Source organism: Syngnathus acus, chromosome 22, assembly GCF_901709675.1.
Source record: "Syngnathus acus chromosome 22, fSynAcu1.2, whole genome shotgun sequence".
NCBI classification, from domain to species: domain Eukaryota; kingdom Metazoa; phylum Chordata; class Actinopteri; order Syngnathiformes; family Syngnathidae; genus Syngnathus; species Syngnathus acus.
Genome location: NC_051106.1, coordinates 6,645,241 through 6,668,786, shown reverse-complemented (window position 1 = coordinate 6,668,786; position 23,546 = coordinate 6,645,241). Strand labels below are relative to the sequence as shown.

The window sequence follows — 23,546 nt, the reverse complement described above, 5'->3', positions numbered from 1 at the left end:
ACTATTAACGATAAAAAACGAGACATCTCCCTTCTGCCCCCTAGCGGTCAAACGCGTCAACGAAAATAACCAGCGTCTACGGAACTCTGGGTAATGTAGTTTTAATTGGCGAGCTTGCATGTGAAGCTCCCCTTGTGAACAACAAGTACCATAATCCATCGCTCAAATAAATCTGACGTCCGAGGTGGTGCGATTTGACAGCGGTACCCAACACCCAGTTTGTGACTAGACGAACCCGCTGCAGCCAGTCGAGTTTCTTTTGTTCGTTATTCGGTGTTACCGGTGGTCCCGGACCGCTTCGCAGGATGTCAGACGGAGGCGGTGGCGAAGACAACAGCGGCTCCATGGAAGTGTCAGCCGTTCAGACGGTTGCGGACGCCTCGGTGCTCCAGAAACACATTCGCAAGCTTGTCCCGCTGCTCCTGGAAGATGGCGGCGAGGCCCCGGCCTCCCTGGAAACCTCCCTGGAGGAGAAAAGCACCGTGGAGCAGATGCGGAAATTTCTGAGCGACCCTCAAGTCCACACTATCTTGGTGGAGAGAAGCGCGCTTAAGGGTAAAATCTCTTCGTCATTATTGGGCGGCTAAGCTAGCTAGCCCGGCTACAGCCAGTGGACGATTTTGCTGACATGAACCGGCACAGCTCTGTTGTTCTCTAAAAGTCACAGATCACGCAAAATTCGAGCTATTTTTCCCCATCAGAGTTAAAATTTGTATTTAACATGTTAAATGTTTGACACTGAATCTTTGGTATTAATGTGAGGGTTGAAAAAAAATCTGTGTATTAAATTCTAATAGTGCAGATATACTTTTATATCTATCTAAATCCAGCGCGCTTATTATAAATGGAAACAAACGCTGCAGTCGGGTTTAAAAAAAGACATTGATTTTGAATGGAAACCAACACTGCACCACTTTAAATGCCATGAGTCTGCAACTATAAACTTATCTGCACATTATCCCTTCAAATGTAACTATAAAACATAAACAAGCGACCTTGTTCGAAATATAAACGGGAAGATTAGAATCACTTTTACTTTTGCGAGTCATGCTGCCTTTTTTTTTTTTTTTTTAATCATGTGAGTCAGCATGTATCAATGAAGACATTATATTCAGTTTCCTTCTGACTAGGTGGTCCTGTGCCTCAGAAAAAAAGGCTATTCATAGTATCGTATTACAAATGATCTAACTGATTGAAAATATCATATTTTTCCAGAGGATGTCGGCGATGAAGGAGAGGAAGAGAAGGAGGGCATCACTTATAACATCAGCATTGACATACGCTATGGGCTCAAGTCCAACAGGTAAACCCACATTTCAAAAGTCAGTTCTGTTCATTTTGTCTTTTATTCAATTTGTTTCAAATAGGAGTGAAAGTGTTTTCCCATGGAAACTTTCCAACAATTTTTGGGAAGTTTTGCAGCCCTATTTAATAGACACAAATATACCTCTGTCCTGCAGCTTGGCTCTTATCAAGAGGACGGGCGTCATCGATGCAGACAAACCCATATCGACCCAAGTCCGCGTCCTGACGCTGAGCGAGGATTCTCCCTATGAGACTCTCCACTCCTTCATCAGTAACGCCGTCGCTCCCTTCTTCAAATCTTACATCCGTGAGTCCGGAAAGGCGGACAGGTAAATAATTCCACCTAATTCCATTGGATGTTGCTCCCTTGAATGTGCTCATGAATTCATTTCTGCGTAGGGACGGAGACAAAATGGCGCCATCCGTGGAGAAAAAGATCGCCGAGTTGGAGATGGGCCTCCTGCACTTGCAGCAGAACATCGAGATCCCTGAGATCAGTCTGCTCATCCATCCTATCATCACAAACATCGCCAAGCAGTGCTACGAGCGCGGCGAGAAACCAAAAGTCACCGACTTTGGAGATAAAGTGGAGGATCCTACTTTCTTGAACCAGCTGCAGTCTGGAGTCAACCGTTGGATCAGGGAAATTCAGAAGGTAAGAGAGAACCTTTTCTTCACACACATGCGAAGACGAACTCTCCTCATTCTAATTCCTCTGCTTCCAGGTGACCAAGCTGGACCGTGACCCAGCATCAGGCACGGCCCTCCAGGAGATCAGTTTCTGGCTCAATCTGGAGCGGGCCCTAAACAGGATCCAGGAGAAGAGAGAGAGCCCGGAGGTTCTGCTCACGCTGGATATCCTCAAGCATGGCAAACGTTTCCACGCTACTGTCAGTTTTGATACGGACACTGGTGAGTTGATAGCATGGTTGAAATTTTATGGCACTTTTGTACCCAAGAAACAAATCATTTTTGATTTATGACAACTTTATTTCTTCCCAGGTCTGAAACAGGCGGTTGAAACTGTCAATGACTACAACCCTCTGATGAAAGACTTCCCCCTTAATGACCTGCTCTCCGCTTCTGAGCTGGACAAGATCCGCCAGGCTCTGATGGCCATCTTCACCCATCTGAAGAAGATCAGGAACACCAAGTACCCCATTCAGAGAGCCCTGCGACTGGTCGAGGCCATCTCCAGGGATTTGAGCTCGCAACTTTTGAAGGTGTTGGGCACCAGGAAGCTCATGCACGTCGCCTACGAGGAATTTGAAAAGGTATGTGTCGTGCATTTGAAGTGGTCACCTTAAGAATACATACTGCCGCAAATCACGAAAGGTTCACTGTATATTTTTCTTCTACAGGTGATGGTGGCCTGCTTTGAGGTCTTCCAGACCTGGGAGGATGAGTATGAGAAACTCCAGGTGCTCCTGAGGGACATTGTGAAGAGGAAGCGAGAGGAGAACCTGAAGATGGTATGGCGCCTCAGCCCCGCCCACAGGAAGCTCCAGTCCCGCTTGGATCACATGAGGCGCTTCAGAAGGCAGCACGAGCAGCTTAGGGCTGTCATTGTCCGTGTGCTAAGGCCTCAGGTATGCATACTGTCATCCTCTTGTTATCTTCTCCAATTAATCATTTGAATCACCTTTCTGTGTATCTGCAGATCTCCGCCGTGCCTCAGCACGCCCCTGGAGAGCCAGTGGAGCCTCAGGACATGAAGGTAGCCGGAGTCCTCTTTGACGCGGCCGACGCCAACGCCATCGAGGAGGTCAACCTGGCCTACGAGAATGTCAAAGAGGTGGACGGCTTGGATGTGTCCAAGGAGGGCATGGAAGCCTGGGAAGCGGCCATGAAGCGATACGACGAGCGCATCGACCGCGTGGAGACCCGCATCACAGCCCGCCTGCGCGACCAGCTGGGCACGGCCAAGAACGCCAACGAGATGTTCCGCATCTTCTCCCGCTTTAACGCCCTCTTTGTGCGCCCGCACATCCGCGGCGCCATCCGCGAGTACCAAACGCAGCTCATTCAGCGCGTGAAGGACGACATCGAGTCGCTGCATGATAAGTTCAAGGTGCAGTACCCGCAGAGCCAGGCGTGCAAGATGAGCCACGTGCGAGACCTTCCTCCCGTGTCGGGATCCATCATCTGGGCCAAGCAGATCGACCGGCAGCTCACGGCGTACATGAAGAGAGTGGAGGATGTTCTCGGTAAGGGCTGGGAAAATCACGTGGAGGGACTCAAGCTGAAGCAGGATGGAGATAGCTTCAGGGCCAAGCTCAACACTCAGGAGATTTTCGACGACTGGGCACGCAAGGTACAAAGAGGTTACCGTTTAATCTGTGCAAAAAAAAAATAATTGAGGTTCATAAGATGTGGTCTTGAAGCTGCTACACGTCCAAATTATTTTTTTTCCATCCCAGGTGCAGCAACGTAATCTTGGAGTATCTGGCCGCATCTTCACCATTGAGAGCACCCGTGCCCGAGGTCGCACCGGAAACATGCTGAAACTCAAAGTCAACTTCCTCCCAGAGATCATCACCCTGTCCAAAGAAGTGCGCAACCTCAAGTGGCTGAGCTTCCGTGTGCCGCTGGCCATCGTCAACAAGGCCCACCAAGCCAACCAGCTCTACCCGTTCGCCATCTCTCTGATCGAAAGCGTGCGCACTTACGAGCGCACTTGTGAGAAAGTGGAGGAGCGCTCCTCCATCTCCCTTCTGGTGGCCGGCCTGAAGAAAGAAGTCCAGGTGCTCATTACAGAGGGTATCACTTTGGTGTGGGAGTCCTACAAGCTGGATCCGTATGTTCAAAGGTTGGCTGAGACTGTCTTCAACTTTCAAGAGAAGGTCAGTGTGAAAAAAAAGATTTCTGAAAATCCTGACTGGGTGCTGAGAGTATTTTGTGGTGTTTCCAGGTGGACGACCTTCTGCTGATTGAGGAGAAAATAGATCTGGAGGTCCGCTCTTTGGACACTTGCATGTTTGACCACAAGACCTTCTCAGACATTCTCAATCGGGTTCAAAAAGCTGTGGACGACCTCAACCTGCACTCCTACTCCAACTTACCCATCTGGGTCAACAAGCTCGACATCGAGGTAGGTCACACCTTTCGACCAGTCGCCAGTCAATCGCATTCACACTCGTTTATTTGTTTAGATTGAGCGCATCCTGGGAGTACGTCTACAGGCCGGACTCAAGGCTTGGACTCAGGTGCTCCGCGGCCAAGTGGAGGATAAGGCCGACGTAGACATGGACACAGAGGCTCCTCAAGTGAGCCATAAACCAGGGGGTGAGCCCAAGATCAAGGTCAGCATCGTAGATCATCAACTGGATTCTACAATTGCTGTGAACATCATCGTGATTCAAGATTTTTGTTTTCTTCCTAGAATGTGGTCCATGAGCTCAGGATCACCAACCAGGTCATCTACTTGAATCCGCCCATTGAGGACTGCCGCTACAAGCTCTACCAAGAGATGTTCTCGTGGAAGATGGTCATCCTTTCACTTCCCAGGATCCAGAGCCAAAGATACCAGGTAGGGAACATTAAAAGTCCGTTTATGACAAGACTCCAGATTAATTGAATAATTCTTCACCAGGTTGGAGTCCACTACGAGTTATCAGAGGAAGAGAAATTCTACCGCAATGCTCTGACCAGGATGCCAGATGGGCCTGTCGCTTTGGAGGAAGCCTACAATGCAGTGGAAGACATAGTCGGTGAGGTGGAGCAATACGTCAAGGTAAGAATTACCCACCCTGCTTGACGTGTGATGTCCAACAATTTTTATTCACGTTGTCATATGTGCTCGTCTCCTTCCAGGTGTGGCTGCAGTACCAGTGCTTGTGGGACATGCAAGCTGAGAACATCTACAACCGTCTGGGTGAAGACCTCACCAAGTGGCAGGCGCTTCTCGTCCAGATCCGCAAAGCACGTGGAACCTTTGATAATGCAGAGACACGAAAAGAGTTTGGGCCGGCCGTCATTGACTATGGAAAAGTAAGGACGACCGTGAATATTTATTATGTAGCCTATACGTCTTCTTGCTAAAATGTGCTTGAATGTTTTTTTTTTTTTTTAATGATTGACAGGTCCAGTCAAAGGTGAATTTGAAATATGACTCATGGCACAAAGAAGTCCTCAGCAAGTTTGGCCAGATGCTGGGTCAGAACATGCAGGACTTCCATGCCCAAATCTCCAAGGTAAGCTATGACGAAATCTTTTTTTCTTTTTTTGCATCACCGAGACGTGACAAACATTACATGACATTGTCATTTTAGTCCCGTCAAGACCTGGAGCAGCATTCCGTGGACACGGCGAGCACATCAGACGCTGTCAACTTCATCACATACGTCCAGACTCTGAAGCGTAAAATCAAGCAGTTTGAGAAAAATGTGGACGTGAGTAGATATTTTAATTCTTTTTTATCCAAACAGCATGACGAGGTAACCCCGGTTTCAATTCAAATGCTCTTTCGCAGTTGTTCCGTAACGGGCAGCGCTTGCTGGAGAAGCAGCGATTCCAGTTCCCTCCGTCGTGGCTCTACATTGATAACATCGAGGGTGAATGGGGCGCCTTCAGTGACATCATGAAGCGCAAGGACACGGCCATCCAGCAGCAGGTGGCCAACCTGCAGCTGAAGATCGTCCAGGAGGACAAGGCTGTGGAAAACCGCACCACTGATCTGCTCAACGACTGGGAGAAGACGAAACCAGTCGCTGTAAGATGAAATTCGATAGTTGTCGTTTACGGCCGACCGACTGTGATTCAACCGCACACCTTCAATAATATTCTCCATCAGGGTAACTTGCGACCCGAGGAGGCTCTTCAGTCTCTCACCATCTATGAAGGCAACTTCGGCCGTCTGAAGGTCGAAAGAGAGAAGTGCGCCCGTGCCAAAGAGGCCCTGGAGCTCACTGACACCGGCCTGCTAAGCGGCAGTGAGGAAAGGGTTCAGGTAAGAGTCGAATAACCACCAAAAAGCATCATTTAATTTGTTAGTGGCAACCAGCTACATTATTCTTTCCAAATTGTAGGTAGCACTGGAGGAGTTGCATGACCTGAAGGAGGTCTGGTCCGAGCTTTCCAAGGTGTGGGAGCAGATTGACCAGATGAAAGAGCAGCCTTGGGTGTCTGTCCAACCTCGCAAGGTAACAAATAACTCTCAAGTAGAAATCCCTGTTATAGTTCCTATTCAAATATTTTTTGTATTTACATCTTTTTTTGTGTGTGTTTATAGCTTCGTCAAAATCTAGATGGTCTTCTGAACCAGCTGAAGAACTTCCAAGCAAGACTAAGACAGTACGCTTCCTACGAGTATGTCCAGAGGCTGCTTAAGGGATATATGAAGGTCAAGGCGACTCTGAAACGATCAATAAACACAAATAGGACACTGGATTGATTAAGTTGTAACCTTTATTTTGTTGCTTTGAACAGGTAAACATGCTGGTGATCGAGTTGAAGTCGGAGGCTCTGAAAGACCGCCACTGGAAGCAGCTGATGAAGCGTCTGCACGTCAACTGGGTGCTGTCGGAACTGACCCTGGGTCAGATCTGGGACGTGGATCTCCAGAAGAACGAGATGGTCGTGAAAGACGTGCTCCTGGTGGCCCAAGGAGAGATGGCTCTGGAGGAGTTCCTCAAACAGGTTAGCTCGCATCAGGCAGTGGTTGATTACATTTAGCTTTGGAGTATTTGGCTTGCTGATAAGTTTTTTTGCAGATCCGCGAGGTGTGGAACTCGTACGAGCTGGACTTGGTAAATTACCAGAATAAGTGTCGACTGATCAGAGGATGGGATGACCTCTTCAACAAAGTCAAAGAACACATCAACAGCGTGTCTGCCATGAAGTTGTCGCCGTACTACAAGGTAAATGTTGGATGTGTTCATTGCCTGCAAAACTGTAGTCATAACAATGTTCTTTTTTTTAGGTGTTTGAAGAAGATGCTCTGAGTTGGGAAGACAAACTGAATCGCATTATGGCTCTGTTTGACGTCTGGATCGATGTCCAGCGTCGATGGGTTTACCTGGAGGGAATCTTCACGGGTAGTGCCGACATCAAACACTTGCTGCCTGTAGAAACTCAAAGATTCCAGAGGTTAACAAAGAACCGCCATCTCCTTCTAGCTGCCAACAACTGCAATGCAAGCTGACCCCAAATTATTATTATTATTTTTTTTTATAGTATCAGCACTGAGTTCTTAGCCCTGATGAAGAAAGTGACCAAGTCTCCGCTGGTGATGGACGTGCTGAACATACAAGGGGTGCAGAGGTCCCTGGAAAGACTGGCTGACCTTCTTGGTAAAATCCAGAAGGCCCTGGGTGAATACTTGGAGAGGGAAAGATCTTCATTCCCAAGGTAAACTCAGTAGTTGTGAGACTTTTTTTTTTTTTTTTTTTTAAACTGAATGCATATTGTTGCAGTTCCACTTAGATCCTGCAGGTGTCATAAGCACACTTCCAAACTGTTGTCACTTGTACAAACGTTCAAGAAGAAGCAGTCAAAATGCTAATGCTAAAAACAACACTATTTGACGCTGACACATGCAGACACACAACTACGTTTGAAAAATGAGTTCAGCCCGTTGTTTGGTGGCTTCCAATTGGCACAGTGACAAGAAAACAGGTCAAAGATTGGAAAACCTCACTCAACAGTACGAGCTCCTTGTCTGCACCTATATTTGTTTTCCCTTTTCAGTCAGTTGCTGCTAGGAGTTGAGCGAACATAACACCTAATGTCTCTTCTGAATCGCTCATTCCAGATTCTATTTCGTGGGAGACGAGGACCTCCTGGAGATCATCGGCAACAGCAAGAACGTGGCCAAACTGCAGAAGCACTTCAAAAAGATGTTCGCCGGCGTCTCCAGCATCTTGCTCAACGACGACAACACCGAGGTGCTGGGGATATCATCCCGAGAGGGCGAGGAAATCGTTTACAAGACGCCCGTCTCCATCACGGAGCACCCCAAGATAAACGAGTGGCTCACCTTAGTGGAGAAGGAGATGAGGGTGACGCTGGCCAAGCTGCTGGCGGAGTCCGTCACGGAAGTCACGGGCTTCAACAAGGGCAGCGCCGTCGACCTGAACCAGTACATCACCTGGATCGATCGTTATCAGGTTCAATATCGGGCCGTTTTTGAAGACTAATTTGCGTCAATTTTGAATCGGTGTAACTTTTTTTATTTTGGCTTTCCACAGGCCCAGCTGGTGGTGCTGTCCACCCAAATCGCCTGGTCCGAGAATATCGAGTCTGCCTTGACTACAGTCTCTGGTGGTGGGGACATGAGCCCCATGCAAGGGGTGCTGTCAAACGTGGAGGCCACACTCAACGTGCTCGCTGACACCGTGCTGATGGAGCAACCTCCACTTCGCAGGAGGAAACTGGAGCACTTGGTTAGGCGGAAAAAAAAAAAATCTCATAAGTAGAGGTACCACTTTTGAGTTTTTGTCTGACATTTTTTTTTGTGTGTCCCTCAATCAGATCACCGAGCTGGTCCACCAACGTGACGTGACCAGGACTCTGATCAAGAACGGGATCGACAACCCCAAGTCCTTCGAGTGGCTCAGTCAAATGCGCTTCTACTTCGACCCCAAGCAGACGGACGTGCTGCAGCAGCTCTCCATCCAGATGGCCAACGCCAAGTTCAACTACGGCTTTGAATACTTGGGCGTCCAGGATAAGCTCGTCCAGACACCGCTGACTGACCGCTGCTACCTGACCATGACTCAAGCTCTGGAGGCTCGCCTCGGAGGCTCACCGTTTGGTATGTTTGCTTTTTGCTGCTTAAGCATTTGTTTAAAATTCTGATTCAGTTAATAAATCCGTGTTCTGCTAGGTCCCGCTGGCACAGGAAAGACGGAGTCTGTGAAAGCTTTGGGTCACCAGCTTGGTCGCTTTGTCTTGGTCTTCAACTGCGATGAGACTTTTGACTTCCAGGTCGGCCATTTTAAAAAATATATTTTTAGTCATGCGGATGTTATCCAAAGTATCTATACCTTTTTGTTTTCTGTCCTCTTCCTTAGGCCATGGGTCGTATCTTCGTAGGACTGTGTCAGGTCGGCGCTTGGGGCTGCTTTGACGAGTTCAATCGTCTGGAGGAGAGAATGCTGTCTGCCGTCTCCCAGCAAGTCCAGTACATCCAAGTGGCCTTGAGGGAACACAGCAACCCCAACAGGGACAGAAGTATGTCAACATACAAAATTAGTGACACAGGGCAGCTTTAAAGCGGACCTCTATAAAGCATCTCTCTTGTTATCCCTTCAGGTGTGCCTGTCACCACTGAGCTCCTGAACAAGCAGGTGAAGGTGAGCCCAGACATGGCCATCTTCATCACCATGAATCCCGGCTACGCAGGCCGATCCAACCTGCCCGACAACTTGAAGAAGCTCTTCCGCAGCTTGGCCATGACCAAGCCGGATCGCCAGCTCATCGCCCAGGTCATGCTCTACTCCCAAGGCTTCCGCACAGCCGAGATCCTCGCCAAGAAGATCGTCCCTTTCTTCAAGTAAGACCAGATTTTTTTCGAATTGAATTCCCGAGAACTTGGTTGCTAATCTCCTCTTTGATTTCAGGCTGTGTGACGAGCAGCTGTCATCCCAGAGCCACTACGATTTCGGCCTCCGAGCGCTCAAGAGCGTGCTGATAAGCGCTGGCAACGTGAAGCGCGAACGTATCCAGAGGATCAAAAGAGAGAAGCTTGAACGCGGGGAGGTCGTTGATGAGAACGACATTGCAGAGAACCTTCCTGAACAAGAGGTAATGTTTTTTTTCCCCTGATAAAAAATGGAATCATCATTTTTGTTGCCCACTGATGTCATTCTGCTTTTCTTGCTGTAGATTCTAATTCAGAGCGTGTGCGAGACCATGGTTCCCAAACTGGTGGCCGAGGACATCCCTCTTCTGTTCAGCCTGCTGTCTGACGTCTTCCCTGGCGTGCAGTACATGCGTGGCGAGATGACTGCCCTGAGGGAGGAGCTGAAGAAGGTCTGCAAGGAGATGTACCTCACCTACGGCGACGGTGACGACGTGGGCAGCATGTGGGTGGAGAAGGTAAGCGAAAAGAACGGCCATCTGGTGTTCTTAGACGTTCCTGTGTGGTCTTCTGACAATCTGTCCTTCAAATATTTTTGTACGTAGGTGCTGCAACTCTACCAGATCACACAGATCAACCACGGTCTCATGATGGTGGGACCTTCGGGGAGTGGAAAGACCATGGCGTGGAGGGTGCTCCTCAAAGCCCTGGAGAGGCTGGAGGGTGTCGAGGGAGTGGCTCACATCATCGATCCCAAAGCCATCAGCAAGGACCACCTGTATGGAACCCTGGACCCGAACACCCGCGAATGGACTGACGGCTTGTTCACGCATGTCCTCAGGAAGTGAGTTATGAAATACTTGGTTAGGTTGTAAATTAGCAAAACAATGTCATTTGAACTTTGACCTCCCTGAAGTACGTGTGACACCATGATAAAAAGGCCTGAGTATTTTTTTTTTTTTTTAATCCAGGATCATCGACAACGTGAGAGGGGAATTGCAGAAGCGTCAATGGATCATCTTTGACGGAGACGTCGACCCCGAGTGGGTTGAGAATCTCAACTCCGTCTTGGATGACAACAAGCTACTCACGCTGCCCAACGGAGAACGTCTCAGCTTGCCGCCAAATGTAACAGCAGCTACTCTTTTTCTTCTCATGCGTGTCAAATCTGGTATTAACCCGTCTCCGGTTCTCTCCAGGTGCGCGTTATGTTTGAAGTCCAGGACTTGAAGTACGCCACCCTGGCCACAGTCTCGCGCTGTGGTATGGTGTGGTTCAGCGAGGACGTGCTCAGCACGGACATGATCTTCAACAACTTCCTGGCGCGTTTCCGCAGCATCCCTCTGGACGAGGGAGAAGATGAGGCCCAGCGAAATAGGAAAGGCACCGAGGACGAAGAGGAGACCGCTTCGCCCATGCTACAGGTGAAATGAGACTCGCCCGCCATGTGATGACCTCTTCACTGACACCTCCTTTATCTCCAGATCCAACGGGATGCCGCCACAATCCTGCAGCCATACTTCACCTCCACCGGCCTGGTCATCAAGGCTTTGGAACACGCCTCTAAGATGGAGCACATCATGGACTTCACCCGCTTGCGTTGCTTGGGTTCTCTATGTTCCATGCTCCACCAGGCGTGCCGCAACGTGGCGCTCTACAACAACAACCACCCCGACTTTCCAATGCCCATCGATCAGCTTGAGCGATATATGCAGGTTAGCCATCAATTTGAACATTATTGAATGTTTTAGCAATTTAAATGGATTTTTTACAACCTTCTTGTTTATTTACAGAGGTATCTGATCTACGCCATTCTGTGGTCGTTCTCCGGCGATGGACGCCTCAAGATGAGAGCTGAGCTTGGGGAATATATCCGGCGCATTACCACTGTGCCCCTCCCCTCTGCTCCCAACATTCCCATCATTGACTACGAGGTAAAGACTCCAAAAATGGTGTATGTCACAGCCCATTTCCCCATTTTTTTTTTTTTTTAATCTGAATATTCCTTTTCTGCTCAGGTTTCTATCACAGGCGAGTGGCAGTCTTGGCAGGTCAAGGTGCCCCAGATTGAAGTCGAAACCCACAAGGTGGCCTCGCCAGATGTGGTGGTTCCCACCTTGGACACGGTTCGCCATGAGGCTTTGCTGTACACTTGGCTAGCTGAGCACAAACCACTCGTGCTGTGTGGACCTCCTGGCTCTGGAAAAACCATGACTCTGTTCAGTGCTCTCAGAGCCTTGCCCGATATGGAGGTGAGACGAAGTGAAATGTGTGTCAGACAAAAAGACTTTCCATAAAATGAACAGTAAGAAACGTTCTTTTATTCATCTTGCCAGGTTGTTGGTCTGAACTTCTCCAGTGCCACCACCCCAGAACTGCTGCTCAAAACCTTTGACCACTACTGTGAGTACCGTCGTACTCCCAACGGTGTGGTCCTTGCGCCCGTCCAACTCGGCAAGTGGTTGGTGCTGTTCTGTGATGAGATCAATCTCCCCGACATGGACAAGTACGGCACACAGAGAGTCATCTCCTTCCTCCGACAGGTACAAAATGTTTTTTTTTTTTTTTTTAACAAACAGCAGCACCATCGCTTTGTTAACGGCCATGCTTTTGTTTACTTGTACAGATGGTGGAACATGGAGGGTTCTACCGCACCTCGGACCAGACTTGGGTCAAACTAGAGCGCATTCAGTTTGTGGGTGCTTGTAATCCTCCCACTGATCCAGGCAGAAAACCCCTCACACATAGGTAGGAATTCTGATTGCGATATTTGATTGTTTTAAAAATATTTTGTGCTTTTCTTTTTAATTTAATTTTTCTAAAATTTTTATTTTTTTTTAATATATAATTGTTTAACTTTACAATAGTGGGTCACTTGGATTTGCCGCTAACTATTTTTCATGCATGGCATATTTCCAGGTTCTTGCGTCACGTTCCTGTGGTGTACGTCGATTACCCTGGCCCAGCCTCTCTCACTCAGATTTATGGCACTTTCAACCGCGCCATGCTACGCCTCATCCCCTCTCTACGAACTTACGCCGAACCTCTGACTGCCGCCATGGTTGAGTTCTACACCATGTCTCAGGTAAGCTTTGAAAATAATGGACACTTTGCATTAAGTCAAAGCTACTGTAAATATTCACTTTGTTAAATGTGTCTGCTTTCAGGAGCGTTTCACCCAGGATACACAACCTCACTATATCTACTCTCCCAGAGAGATGACTCGCTGGGTGAGAGGTATCTTTGAGGCCCTGCGACCACTCGAGACCCTCCCGGTGGAGGGACTTATCCGCATATGGGCTCATGAGGCTCTCCGCCTCTTCCAGGATAGGTTAGTTGATGTCATCTTAAAATTTAACATTCATATTTCCTCATCTGACTTTTCTCATGTTATAATTGTGGTTGTCGTTCGACTCATTTATTTCCAGGCTGGTCGGCGATGAAGAGAGAAGGTGGACCGATGAAAATATCGACATGGTTGCGCTCAAGCACTTCCCCAACATCGACAAGGAGAAGGCGCTCAACAGACCCATCCTCTACAGCAACTGGCTCTCAAAGGTAAACACTGCACTTCAACAAGAATAAAATATCGAAATATAATTCTGTCTTTTGTTTAAATGTAGGACTACATCCCAGTGGAGCAAGAGGAGCTGAGGGACTACGTGAAAGCTCGTCTGAAGGTCTTTTACGAGGAGGAGCTGGACGTCCCGCTTGTACTGTTCAACGAAGTGTTGGACCATGTTCTGAGAATTGATCGGTGAGCAAACACTTCCCATTCATCACAATTTATTATCCGTAGGTTAAATCTCAAATGTAAATGTCCTCCTCTAGAATCTTCCGCCAGCCACAGGGACATCTCCTGTTGATTGGTGTGAGCGGAGCAGGGAAAACCACTCTGTCTCGCTTTGTCGCCTGGATGAACGGACTTAGCGTTTACCAAATCAAGGTTTGCGCGACAGAATTTCCAAGTTTTCCCATACTTGTGTCATTGTGTTCATAGAAACAATTTCTGTGCGTCTTCAGGTACACAGGAAATATACCGGCGAGGACTTTGACGAGGATCTCCGTACCGTCCTGCGTCGTTCCGGTTGCAAGAATGAAAAGATCGCTTTTATCATGGATGAGTCCAACGTGCTGGATTCGGGCTTCCTTGAGAGAATGAACACCCTGCTGGCCAACGGAGAGGTGATTTTGCGAATCAATTTGCACCACTGACGATTTTTGTTTTTGCCAAGAGTTGCCTTTAAGAATCCCTAATGTGATGAAATCCACAGGTTCCTGGCTTGTTCGAGGGAGACGAGTACGCCACCCTGATGACGCAGTGTAAGGAAGGCGCTCAGAAGGAGGGCCTGATGCTGGACACGCACGAAGAGCTGTACAAGTGGTTTACCAGCCAGGTTATCAGAAACCTCCATGTTGTTTTCACCATGAACCCCTCATCGGAGGGCCTGAAGGACAGAGCTGCCACATCTCCAGCCCTCTTCAACAGGTGAGTGGATTGAAAATGATGAAATACACTTGGGAGCGACTTTGTTGGTAAACAACAGTTTCCTCAAGGTGTGTGCTCAATTGGTTCGGAGACTGGTCCACTGAGGCTCTTTACCAAGTGGGCAAGGAGTTCACCAGCAAAATGGACCTGGAGAAGCCCAACTACAAGGTGCCAGACTACATGCCCATCGTCTACGACAAACTGCCCCAGCCGCCGTCTCACAGGGAGGCTATCGTCAATGGTTGCGTGTTCGTACACCAAACGCTTCATCAGGTAAACGTGTCATGAGTTTAGGAATTCACATATCTTATGTTATACAGTGTATAATTGAAGTCAACACTTGTCACAGGCCAACAATCGTCTAGCGAAGCGAGGCGGTCACACCATGGCTATCACTCCTCGCCACTACTTGGACTTCATCAACCAGTACGCCAACTTGTTCAACGAGAAGCGCAGCGAGCTGGAGGAGCAGCAGATGCACCTTAACGTCGGGCTCCGCAAAATCAAGGAAACGGTCGATCAGGTACAAAGTCCGTCACCTTTGACCTTTAGTACTTGCGTCCTCTTCTGGCGAAACGATTGACGTCCCTTCTACTCATTTGAAGGTGGAGGAGCTTCGTCGTGACCTTCGAATCAAGAGCCAGGAGCTGGAGGCAAAGAATGACGCCGCGAATGACAAGCTGAAGAAAATGATTAAAGACCAGCAGGAGGCCGAAAAGAAAAAGGTAAGATTCAACTTTTCTTCTTCTTCTTCATGGTATCAATTTTAATCTCGGTATTGAAACCCTGCGTCTGCTCTGATACTAGGTGATGAGCCAGGAGATCCAGGAAGCCGTGTACAAGCAGCAGGAGGTGATCAAGGACAAGCAACTGAGTGTCAAACAAGACTTGGACCAGGTGGAGCCAGCTGTCATTGAGGCTCAGAATGGTATGTGCAGCGTACATTGTAATTGATTGAATTTGGAGTTTCTTGAATTTTTTTTCATTTTGTTTTTCACTGCCGTATCATCCACAAGCACTGTACATAGACTAGTGATTAAAAAAAAAACATGTTCATGTGATGTTGCTAGCCGTTAAGTCCATTAAGAAGCAGCACCTGGTGGAGGTGCGTTCCATGGCTAACCCGCCTGCGGCGGTCAAGCTAGCACTGGAGTCCATCTGCTTGCTCCTGGGCGAGAGCACCACCGACTGGAAGCAGATCCGCTCCATCATCATGAAGGAGAACTTCATCCCCACTATTGTTAACTTCTCTGCCGATGAGATCAGGTGACGGCTGTTTTGTGAAGTTGTTTACTAAAGAGTGTTTCTTTCTCTCCTCTATTTTTCTTGACCCCACGGTGCTTTTGCATCGTCATCGAACTAGCGGTGAGCTCAATTAAACGGCAACATCTAGTCGAAGCGAGGGCTATGACCAATCCCCCGGCGGCAGTCAAACTGACCCTGGAGTCGATCTGCCTTTTGCTTGGCGAGGAGACCAGTGACTGGAAAAAAATCAGACAAATTATTATCAGGGACAATTTCATCAGCAGCATAGTCAACTTTTCCTCTGAGGAAATGAGGTACCGACCGGTGTCCCCCGCCTCTGTTCGCTTGCTATCTGATGGATGAGCAAATCAGTGAATCAGCACACCAATGAAGTGACACCATTTTGTCCCCCAAAAAATAAGACATTCTACCATGGATGGGAAATTGAAATGACTTAATTTGATATTTTGCTGATGCTTGCCGTGCTCCCACTCGTCCTCTCCTTAAAAATATACCATTAATTCATGTTAAAATTTTCCTGTGATTCATGATTGCAACACGTCCAAATTTCAATTACTGGTAAAGTCGGTTTACTTTTTTCACTGGCCTCCACAGTTTGGAGCACTCGAATCTAAAACCAACCGCTTTTCCTCTAGTGACTCCATCCGAGAAAAGATGAAGAAGAACTACATGTCCAACCCGAGCTACAATTACGACCAAGTCAACAGGGCCTCGCTGGCTTGTGGGCCTATGGTGAAATGGGCAATTGCTCAGGTAACTAAACATAAAAATAGCAAAAAAAATTCAAAACACTTTACTGATGAATGCTGTCTTCTCTTTAGCTCAACTATGCCGACATGCTGAAACGTGTGGAGCCTCTCCGTAATGAGCTCCAGAAGCTCGAGGACGACGCCACGGACAACAAGACCAAGGCGGAAGAGGTGGAGCAGATGATCAGGGACCTGGAGTCTAGCATCGCTCGCTACAAGGAGGAGTACGCCGTCCTCATCTCGGAAGCTCAGGCCATCAAGGCTGACCTGGCAGCGGTCGAGGCCAAGGTTGCCACTTTTCTAAATCCCCCCCCCTTCCTTGTCTGTCTATTTTGTTCCATGATTTATTAATTTGTTTTAATCCCGACAGGTGAACCGCAGCACAGCCCTCCTGAAGAGTCTGTCGGCAGAGAGGGAGCGCTGGGAGAAGACCAGTGAGACCTTCAAGAATCAGATGTCTACCATCGCCGGAGATTGCTTGCTCTCTGCCGCCTTCATCACGTACGCTGGCTATTTTGAGCAACAGATGAGACAGAATCTCTTCACAACTTGGTCTCATCACCTGCAGCAAGCCAATATACAGGTATGCGGAAAATCCCCAAATATGGATCCTAGCGTACGTTGTCGCTTGATGATGAATAATCTCGATTTCTTTCTCAGTTCCGTACCGACATTGCCAGAACGGAGTACCTCTCCAACGCAGACGAGCGGCTCCGCTGGCAGGCCAACTCTCTTCCGGCGGACGATCTCTGTACAGAGAATGCCATCATGCTCAAGAGGTTCAACAGGTCGGTATAGTTTTGTTTTTTTTCTTCAAAAGTTCAAACATTTGCCCACCGCTGCTTTATATCAACAAAGATTTTAAACTCATCATGGCTTCCTCAAGGTACCCGCTGATCATCGACCCGTCTGGCCAAGCCACAGAGTTCATTATGAACGAGTACAAAGATCGCAAGATCACCCGCACCAGCTTCTTGGATGACGCCTTCAGGAAGAACCTGGAGAGCGCCCTTCGATTCGGAAACCCTCTACTGGTTCAGGTAGAGAACTTGGATGTTGTATTGAGCAACGTCATTGTATTGAAGGCAATTGTGGTCACTGGTAGGATTGTGTTTATACTATTTTTTTTTTCCTTCAAGGACGTGGAGAGTTACGACCCCATCCTGAACCCAGTGCTGAACAGAGAGGTCCGTCGAACCGGAGGCCGTGTGCTCATCACTTTGGGAGACCAGGATATCGATCTGTCACCTTCCTTTGTCATCTTCCTCTCCACGCGAGACCCGACGGTAAGGAGGCAAAGCTAAACATATCACTTAGCTCTCACACATTCTCGAACTCTCTCATCCGAACACAGGTGGAGTTCCCGCCAGACTTGTGCTCCCGTGTGACATTCGTCAACTTCACGGTGACTCGCAGCAGCCTGCAAAGCCAGTGTCTCAACGAGGTGCTGAAAGCGGAGAGGCCCGACGTGGACGAGAAACGCTCAGACCTCCTCAAACTGCAGGGTGCCTGACACAACCATGACATCATGACATTTCGAAACCAGCTGGGAGGCTGAAACACAACTAATCGGAATCTCTCTTTAACACCTCAGGTGAATTCCAGCTGCGTTTGCGACAGCTGGAGAAATCCCTCCTGCAGGCCCTCAATGAGGTAAAGGGGCGAATCCTTGACGACGACACCATCATCACCACGCTGGAGAACCTGAAGAAGGAGGCCGCCGAGGTGACCAGGAAGGTGGAGGAGACGGATATTATCATGGCAGAGGTGGAGGCTGTGTCGCAGCAGTACCTGTCGCTATCGTCTGCTTGCAGCAGCATTTACTTCACCATGGAGTCACTCAACCAGGTCTGAACGTAAACTCCGAGCCGTTGAAGGCATCCATCCACTCACTTTTTTTTTATTTTTTTTTTTATGGTTTTCTCCAGATCCACTTCCTGTACCAGTATTCTCTTCACTTTTTCCTGGACACCTACCATACTGTACTGTATGAGAACACCAACCTCAAGAATATCAGCGACCACTCGCAAAGACTCGCTGTCATCACCAAGGACCTCTTCCAGGTATGACGTGGAGAAATTGACAAGAAAGAAAAAAAAATGTTCACATGTACTGTTTGTTTTTAGGTGGCATTCAACAGGGTTGCCAGAGGAATGCTGCACCAAGACCACATCACCTTTGCCATGCTGCTGGCTAAGATCAGCCTTAAGGGAATGACCAGGTCAGTAGTAAAAATGTAGCTTGATAAGAGAGCGTCATATCATATCAATGTACCCCCTAACTGAGCTTTTTTTTTTTTTTTTTTTTTTAGCGAGCCCTCATACGACACAGAGTTCCAACACTTCCTCCGTGGTAAGGAGATCGTGCTTACTGGCACTACCCTGCCCAAGGTCAAAGGTCTGACCACAGAGCAGTGTGAGGCAATGATCCGCCTCAGTCGCCTGCCTGCGTTTAAGGACTTGGTGACTAAAATTCAGTCGGATGAGGTGAGCAGTCTGAAATGCATTTTATTTTATTTTTTTAAAGCTACTCTTGAGGTATTTAAGCGACAGCCTTTTGTGTTTGTCACCTCAGCAAATCTTCATGTGGCTGGAGAGTAACACTCCGGACCTTGCTGTTCCTTACTTGTGGTTTGAGGAGAAGCAGTCAAGTAAATAGTTTCCCCCCTTAAGCCATCATTCCTCATGAGCTGCTCTGAACACACTTTTTCTGCTTCTTCTCCTCAGCTACCATCGGCCAAGCAGTTCACCAGCTGCTGTTGATCCAGGCCTTCCGCCCGGACCGTCTGCTGGCCATGTCGCACACCTTTGTGGCAAAGGTGCTGGGAGAGGCTTTCATGAGCATCATCGAGCAGCCCATCGATCTGTCTAACATCGTGGATAGTGAGGTATGGATGTTTTCCAAACAGAATAGTCGCTTCTTCTCGGTGGGGTTGACATTCTCGCCTCCTCGTGCGTGCAGGTGAAGCCCAGCACACCAGTGCTCATGTGTTCCGTCCCGGGTTATGACGCCAGCGGTCTGGTCCGAGATTTGGCTGCCGAGCAGAACAAGCAGATCACTTCCATCTCCATCGGTGAGAACAACACACTTTTCTGAAACAGAAATCCCAACAAGCCATTTCCTTCCATCGATTCACATCAAATAAAAAGAAAAAAAAAAAAGAATTGTTGCTGATTGCAATCTTCGATCACCCACAGGTTCGGCCGAGGGCTTCAACAAGGCCGACAGAGACATCAACACCGCCGTCAAGTCAGGCAGGTGGGTGATGTTGGAGAATGTCCACCTGGCTCCCGGTTGGCTGATGCAGCTGGAGAAGAAACTCCACTCCATGCAGCCTCATGCCAGCTTCAGGCTCTTCTTGACCATGGAGATCAACCCTAAGGTATCACTCTCCCTCACACCATGGGAAACATTGGATTTTTTTTTTTTTTAAATGTCTTGGCTATTTCTAAGTGGTTCAACTTAATATTATCTTTTCCCCCCTCAGGTCCCAGTGAATCTGCTTCGTGCTGGTCGCATCTTTGTGTTCGAGCCACCTCCCGGTGTGAAGGCCAACATGTTGCGCACCTTCAGCAGCATTCCCGTTGCTCGCATGTGCAAGGTAACAAGCGCACAACTCCCCATTTCCTGCTTGATTTAGTTGAATATATTTTTCTCCTCTGCGTTTGTACAGGCTCCCAACGAGCGTGCCCGTCTCTACTTCCTGCTGGCTTGGTTCCACGCCGTCATCCAAGAGCGTCTCCGCTACGCCCCGCTGGGCTGGTCCAAGAAGTACGAATTTGGAGAGTCCGACCTGCGCTCGGCCTGCGATACGGTCGACACCTGGCTCGACGACACCGCTAAGGTTTGTGCTAATGCATATCCGGTCATTTGGTTTGCCACCCCTGCTCTAAAATGACATTGCAACAACCGCAGGGTCGTCAGAACATCGCCCCAGACAAGATCCCCTGGGCCGCCCTAAAGACCCTCATGGCTCAGTCCATCTACGGCGGCCGCATCGACAACGAGTTTGATCAGCGCCTGCTCAACACCTTCCTGGATCGCATCTTCACCAAGAGAAGCTTCGACAGCGAATTCAAGCTGGCGCTCAAAGTGGACGGCAACAAAGACATCAAGATGCCCGACGGCATTCGGTCAGTAGCTGTGCCCGCATTTCTGAACTGACTCAGGAGGGTAATGTCAGCCCACGTATGATTTATTTTTTCTTTTTTTTTCTTTACTTTTCCTCCAGGCGCGAAGAGTTCATGCATTGGGTTGAGATGCTTCCCGACACGCAGACGCCATCTTGGCTGGGGTTGCCTAGCAATGCAGAAAAAGTCTTGCTCACCACTCAGGGTATGCCGCCAGCAGTCCTCATTAATCCTTTATTGGTTACAAATTGAACCGGAATACTCACAACTCACCTCTCATTCTTAACACAACAAGTTTATTAACAGTCTTTTTTTTTTTTCTATTCCAGTGTTGTAATGTTCACTGACAGCGTTTTATCGCTCCAAGCAGGAGAGATGTTACACTTAGCCCATTTCTCTCCTCATCTTCCATCGGTCATCATTTATCAGTCATCTCTTGTATATTGTTGTTGTGCAGTTTGTGTCCCCCTTCTAATCACATTTACAAGGTAAAAGGAGTGCGTATCCTCACCCTCCAGCAGCTGTTATTTCACAGCCAACATGTCGCTTTGCTGAGTCAAACCCCCCACCCACCCCCACCTCAGGCATCCTCACCTACCCTCGTTATGAACTCGCTTGCCACTTTATTGGGTACACCTCTTAAGTGCTGTTGAATAAGACATGCCATGTTAATCAACAAATTCACAAATTGGTGTACCTAATAATAAGGCGAGTTGACTGTGTATGCCAATCAATACTCCCCTACCCTCACTAATAAGGCGTGCGGCCACTCCTCAATCACCACCGCTTTTTCCGTTGTTGTTTGGTACTGCCCAAAGCAAGATACCAATTTTTTTTGCATTTTTTAATATGAATCAATTGAAAAACTGCATGTATTTATTTTAATGTATCCAAATGATGTGAAAGGGAAAAAAAATGTTGGTTTTTTTTCCATTCTGTAATCTTTTTAATTTATTATTCCAATATGTATGTCATCTTGACATAACTATTGGCACGAGGCACATTTAAGATGGCCACAATTTGAGCATATTTTCATAAATCATAGGACTTATATTTCAATGTTACATGTGACTGATATGTATTGCCTGAAGCCTTGTCATGTTGTCCTTTTTTTTGTGATTAACTCCGAAGCCATTATGGAGATGAGCTTTTGTGTTGCACTTATTAATTTCTCCTCCCACCACGACTTTGTCTCCCTCCCTTCCTCGCTCACTATACCCCCTCCCCCCTTGCTCTTTCCTCACCGGGCTGCTCAGGCACTGACATGATGGGTAAGATGCTGAAAATGCAGATGTTGGAGGATGAGGATGACCTCGCCTATGAGACCGAGAAGAAGGAGCGCACGGCGTCCACCGCCGACGCCCAGCCGGCCTGGATGAGGACGTTGCACACCACCGCCGGCAACTGGCTGCAGCTCATGCCTCAAACCGTCAATCCCCTCAAACGCACGGTGGAGAACATCAAGGTAACAAGCCAAACGCACCAGAGGTGAAATCTGCTCTTCATTTCGGTGTTTGTCACTCATGATGCGACAAAGGTAAAACTATGGAACCAACTGGACGTAAAACTCTTTCTGTAACTTGTCTTTTTTTAAATTCCACTAGGACCCGCTGTTCCGCTTCTTTGAACGTGAGGTAAAGATGGGCGGCAAGATGCTACAGGAGGTCCGTCAGGATCTGTCGGACGTGGTGCAAGTGTGCCAGGGCAAGAAGAAGCAGACCAACGACCTGCGCACTCTGATTAGCGAGCTCGTGAAAGGTATAAGGAACATTTAAAAAAGAAAAAAAAAAGCTGGTCTTCTTGATGCTCATTCTTTTCCACGTTTCAGGCATCCTCCCTCGCAGCTGGTGTCGCTACACCGTGCCCGTCTCCATGACCGTCATCCAGTGGGTGGCGGACTTCAGCGAGCGCATCAAGCAGCTGCAGCAGATCTCACAGGCCGCTGCCAGCGGGGGTGCAAAGGAACTGAAGGTAAAACATGATTGTGTTTGGAATGTGTGAAGAAGAAGGAATCACTGCCCATCTAAATGTATTTCCTCCTCCAATCCCAGAATATCCACGTGTGCCTGGGGAGCCTGTTTGTACCCGAGGCGTACATCACCGCCACCCGCCAGTACGTGGCCCAAGCCAACAGCTGGTCTCTGGAGGAGCTTTGTCTGGAGGTTAACGTCACCAACGCCCAGGGTGCCACTCTGGATGCGTGCAGCTTCGGCATCAAAGGTCTGACATGCCTCTTTTGACAAACACTGACCAAGTTTATTGTGGGGTTTATTTTAAATATTTAGTTTGGAATTTTAGGAAAGAAAAAATCTGAACGTTCTGACACAATTGTGCAATTTAGGACTCAAACTGCAGGGGGCGACGTGCGGCAACAACAAGCTGTCCTTGTCCACGTCCATCTCCACCGAGCTGCCTCTCACTCAGCTCCGCTGGCTCAAACAAGGTGATGGTGAAAAGAGACACACGGTAAGGAAGAGCGCCATCTATAGGTACAGGTTGTTGTCACGCCCCCTTTCCATACACACGCTCACCATCATGTTCTTTTTCTTAGGTCACACTGCCCGTGTACCTCAACTTCACCAGGTCGGACCTCATCTTCACGGTCGACTTTGACATCGCCACCAAGGAAGATCCGCATAGCTTCTACGAGCGCGGCGTGGCGGTTCTGTGCACAGAGTAGTCGTAGTCAGAAATCTTCGTCGTAAATCCAATCCATATAATCCTTCGTATGCGCCCTTAACCACACATTTTAGTTTGCACAAGTTCATTCGTGAACATTTGTGGACCAGTAGTAGTATTAGAAGATATATATATACTTTTTTGTGCAAGTGTCTTGAAGGTTTTGAGGAAGTGGTAAGTTGGTATTTCATGTTTGGAAAGAGGACATTGGCAGAAAGAACGTGTTTTATATGAAAGAACTGGTATGTTGTTGTATTTTACATTGAATAAAGCTTGCTGAACTAAAAGTACCAATTTGTGTCTAATGTGCGACATTGCACTGTGACATCACACATCGACGCGTTAACATCGAAATCCAACAAAATAAGATTTATTTTTGATGAAGTGGTAACAAAAAAAGTGCATCG

General features: G+C 48.1%; 1 protein-coding gene across 2 annotated transcripts; it reads left to right on the top strand.

The window, feature by feature from the left end:
* The first annotated feature begins 184 nt into the window (after positions 1-184).
* Positions 185-23,429, top strand: dync1h1 (dynein, cytoplasmic 1, heavy chain 1). Of its 2 annotated transcripts, none has more exons than XM_037242076.1 (77): positions 185-555; positions 1,216-1,303; positions 1,461-1,634; positions 1,705-1,960; positions 2,031-2,217; positions 2,308-2,579; positions 2,667-2,894; positions 2,966-3,619; positions 3,726-4,148; positions 4,217-4,396; positions 4,458-4,607; positions 4,688-4,834; positions 4,898-5,038; positions 5,119-5,295; positions 5,388-5,498; positions 5,577-5,696; positions 5,777-6,016; positions 6,098-6,253; positions 6,333-6,446; positions 6,536-6,646; positions 6,733-6,942; positions 7,017-7,163; positions 7,226-7,392; positions 7,480-7,653; positions 8,057-8,411; positions 8,493-8,687; positions 8,776-9,058; positions 9,131-9,231; positions 9,318-9,477; positions 9,559-9,799; positions 9,867-10,050; positions 10,132-10,344; positions 10,432-10,670; positions 10,798-10,954; positions 11,026-11,250; positions 11,311-11,541; positions 11,620-11,760; positions 11,845-12,078; positions 12,163-12,369; positions 12,453-12,574; positions 12,746-12,911; positions 12,994-13,157; positions 13,255-13,384; positions 13,450-13,583; positions 13,658-13,772; positions 13,850-14,011; positions 14,101-14,315; positions 14,384-14,588; positions 14,665-14,838; positions 14,921-15,040; positions 15,123-15,243; positions 15,679-15,874; positions 16,217-16,334; positions 16,403-16,618; positions 16,701-16,913; positions 16,991-17,118; positions 17,217-17,370; positions 17,470-17,616; positions 17,685-17,835; positions 17,925-18,178; positions 18,259-18,393; positions 18,457-18,551; positions 18,642-18,816; positions 18,905-18,980; positions 19,057-19,217; positions 19,292-19,403; positions 19,528-19,712; positions 19,818-19,931; positions 20,004-20,174; positions 20,246-20,463; positions 20,562-20,665; positions 21,717-21,925; positions 22,065-22,218; positions 22,289-22,431; positions 22,512-22,680; positions 22,802-22,926; positions 23,012-23,429. In XM_037242076.1, exons 1-77 carry the CDS (start codon positions 306-308, stop codon positions 23,138-23,140), a joined length of 13,923 nt encoding a protein of 4,640 aa, XP_037097971.1. In that variant the 5' UTR covers positions 185-305; the 3' UTR covers positions 23,141-23,429. The 2 variants fall into 2 exon arrangements, with proteins under 2 accessions (XP_037097971.1, XP_037097970.1); XM_037242075.1 differs by lacking the exon at positions 15,679-15,874 and adding an exon at positions 15,386-15,581 and having other exon boundaries at positions 306-555.
* Positions 23,430-23,546: the final 117 nt, after the last annotated feature.

Coding starts and splice junctions, on each gene's coding strand:
- dync1h1 (XM_037242076.1), top strand. CDS start 306: ATGTCAGACGGAGGCGGTGGCGAAGACAACAGCGGCTCCATGGAAGTG. Junction 4,835..4,897: donor TCCAGAGCCAAAGATACCAG/GTAGGGAACATT, acceptor ATTCTTCACCAG/GTTGGAGTCCACTACGAGTT. Junction 6,254..6,332: donor GCAGTGAGGAAAGGGTTCAG/GTAAGAGTCGAA, acceptor TCCAAATTGTAG/GTAGCACTGGAGGAGTTGCA.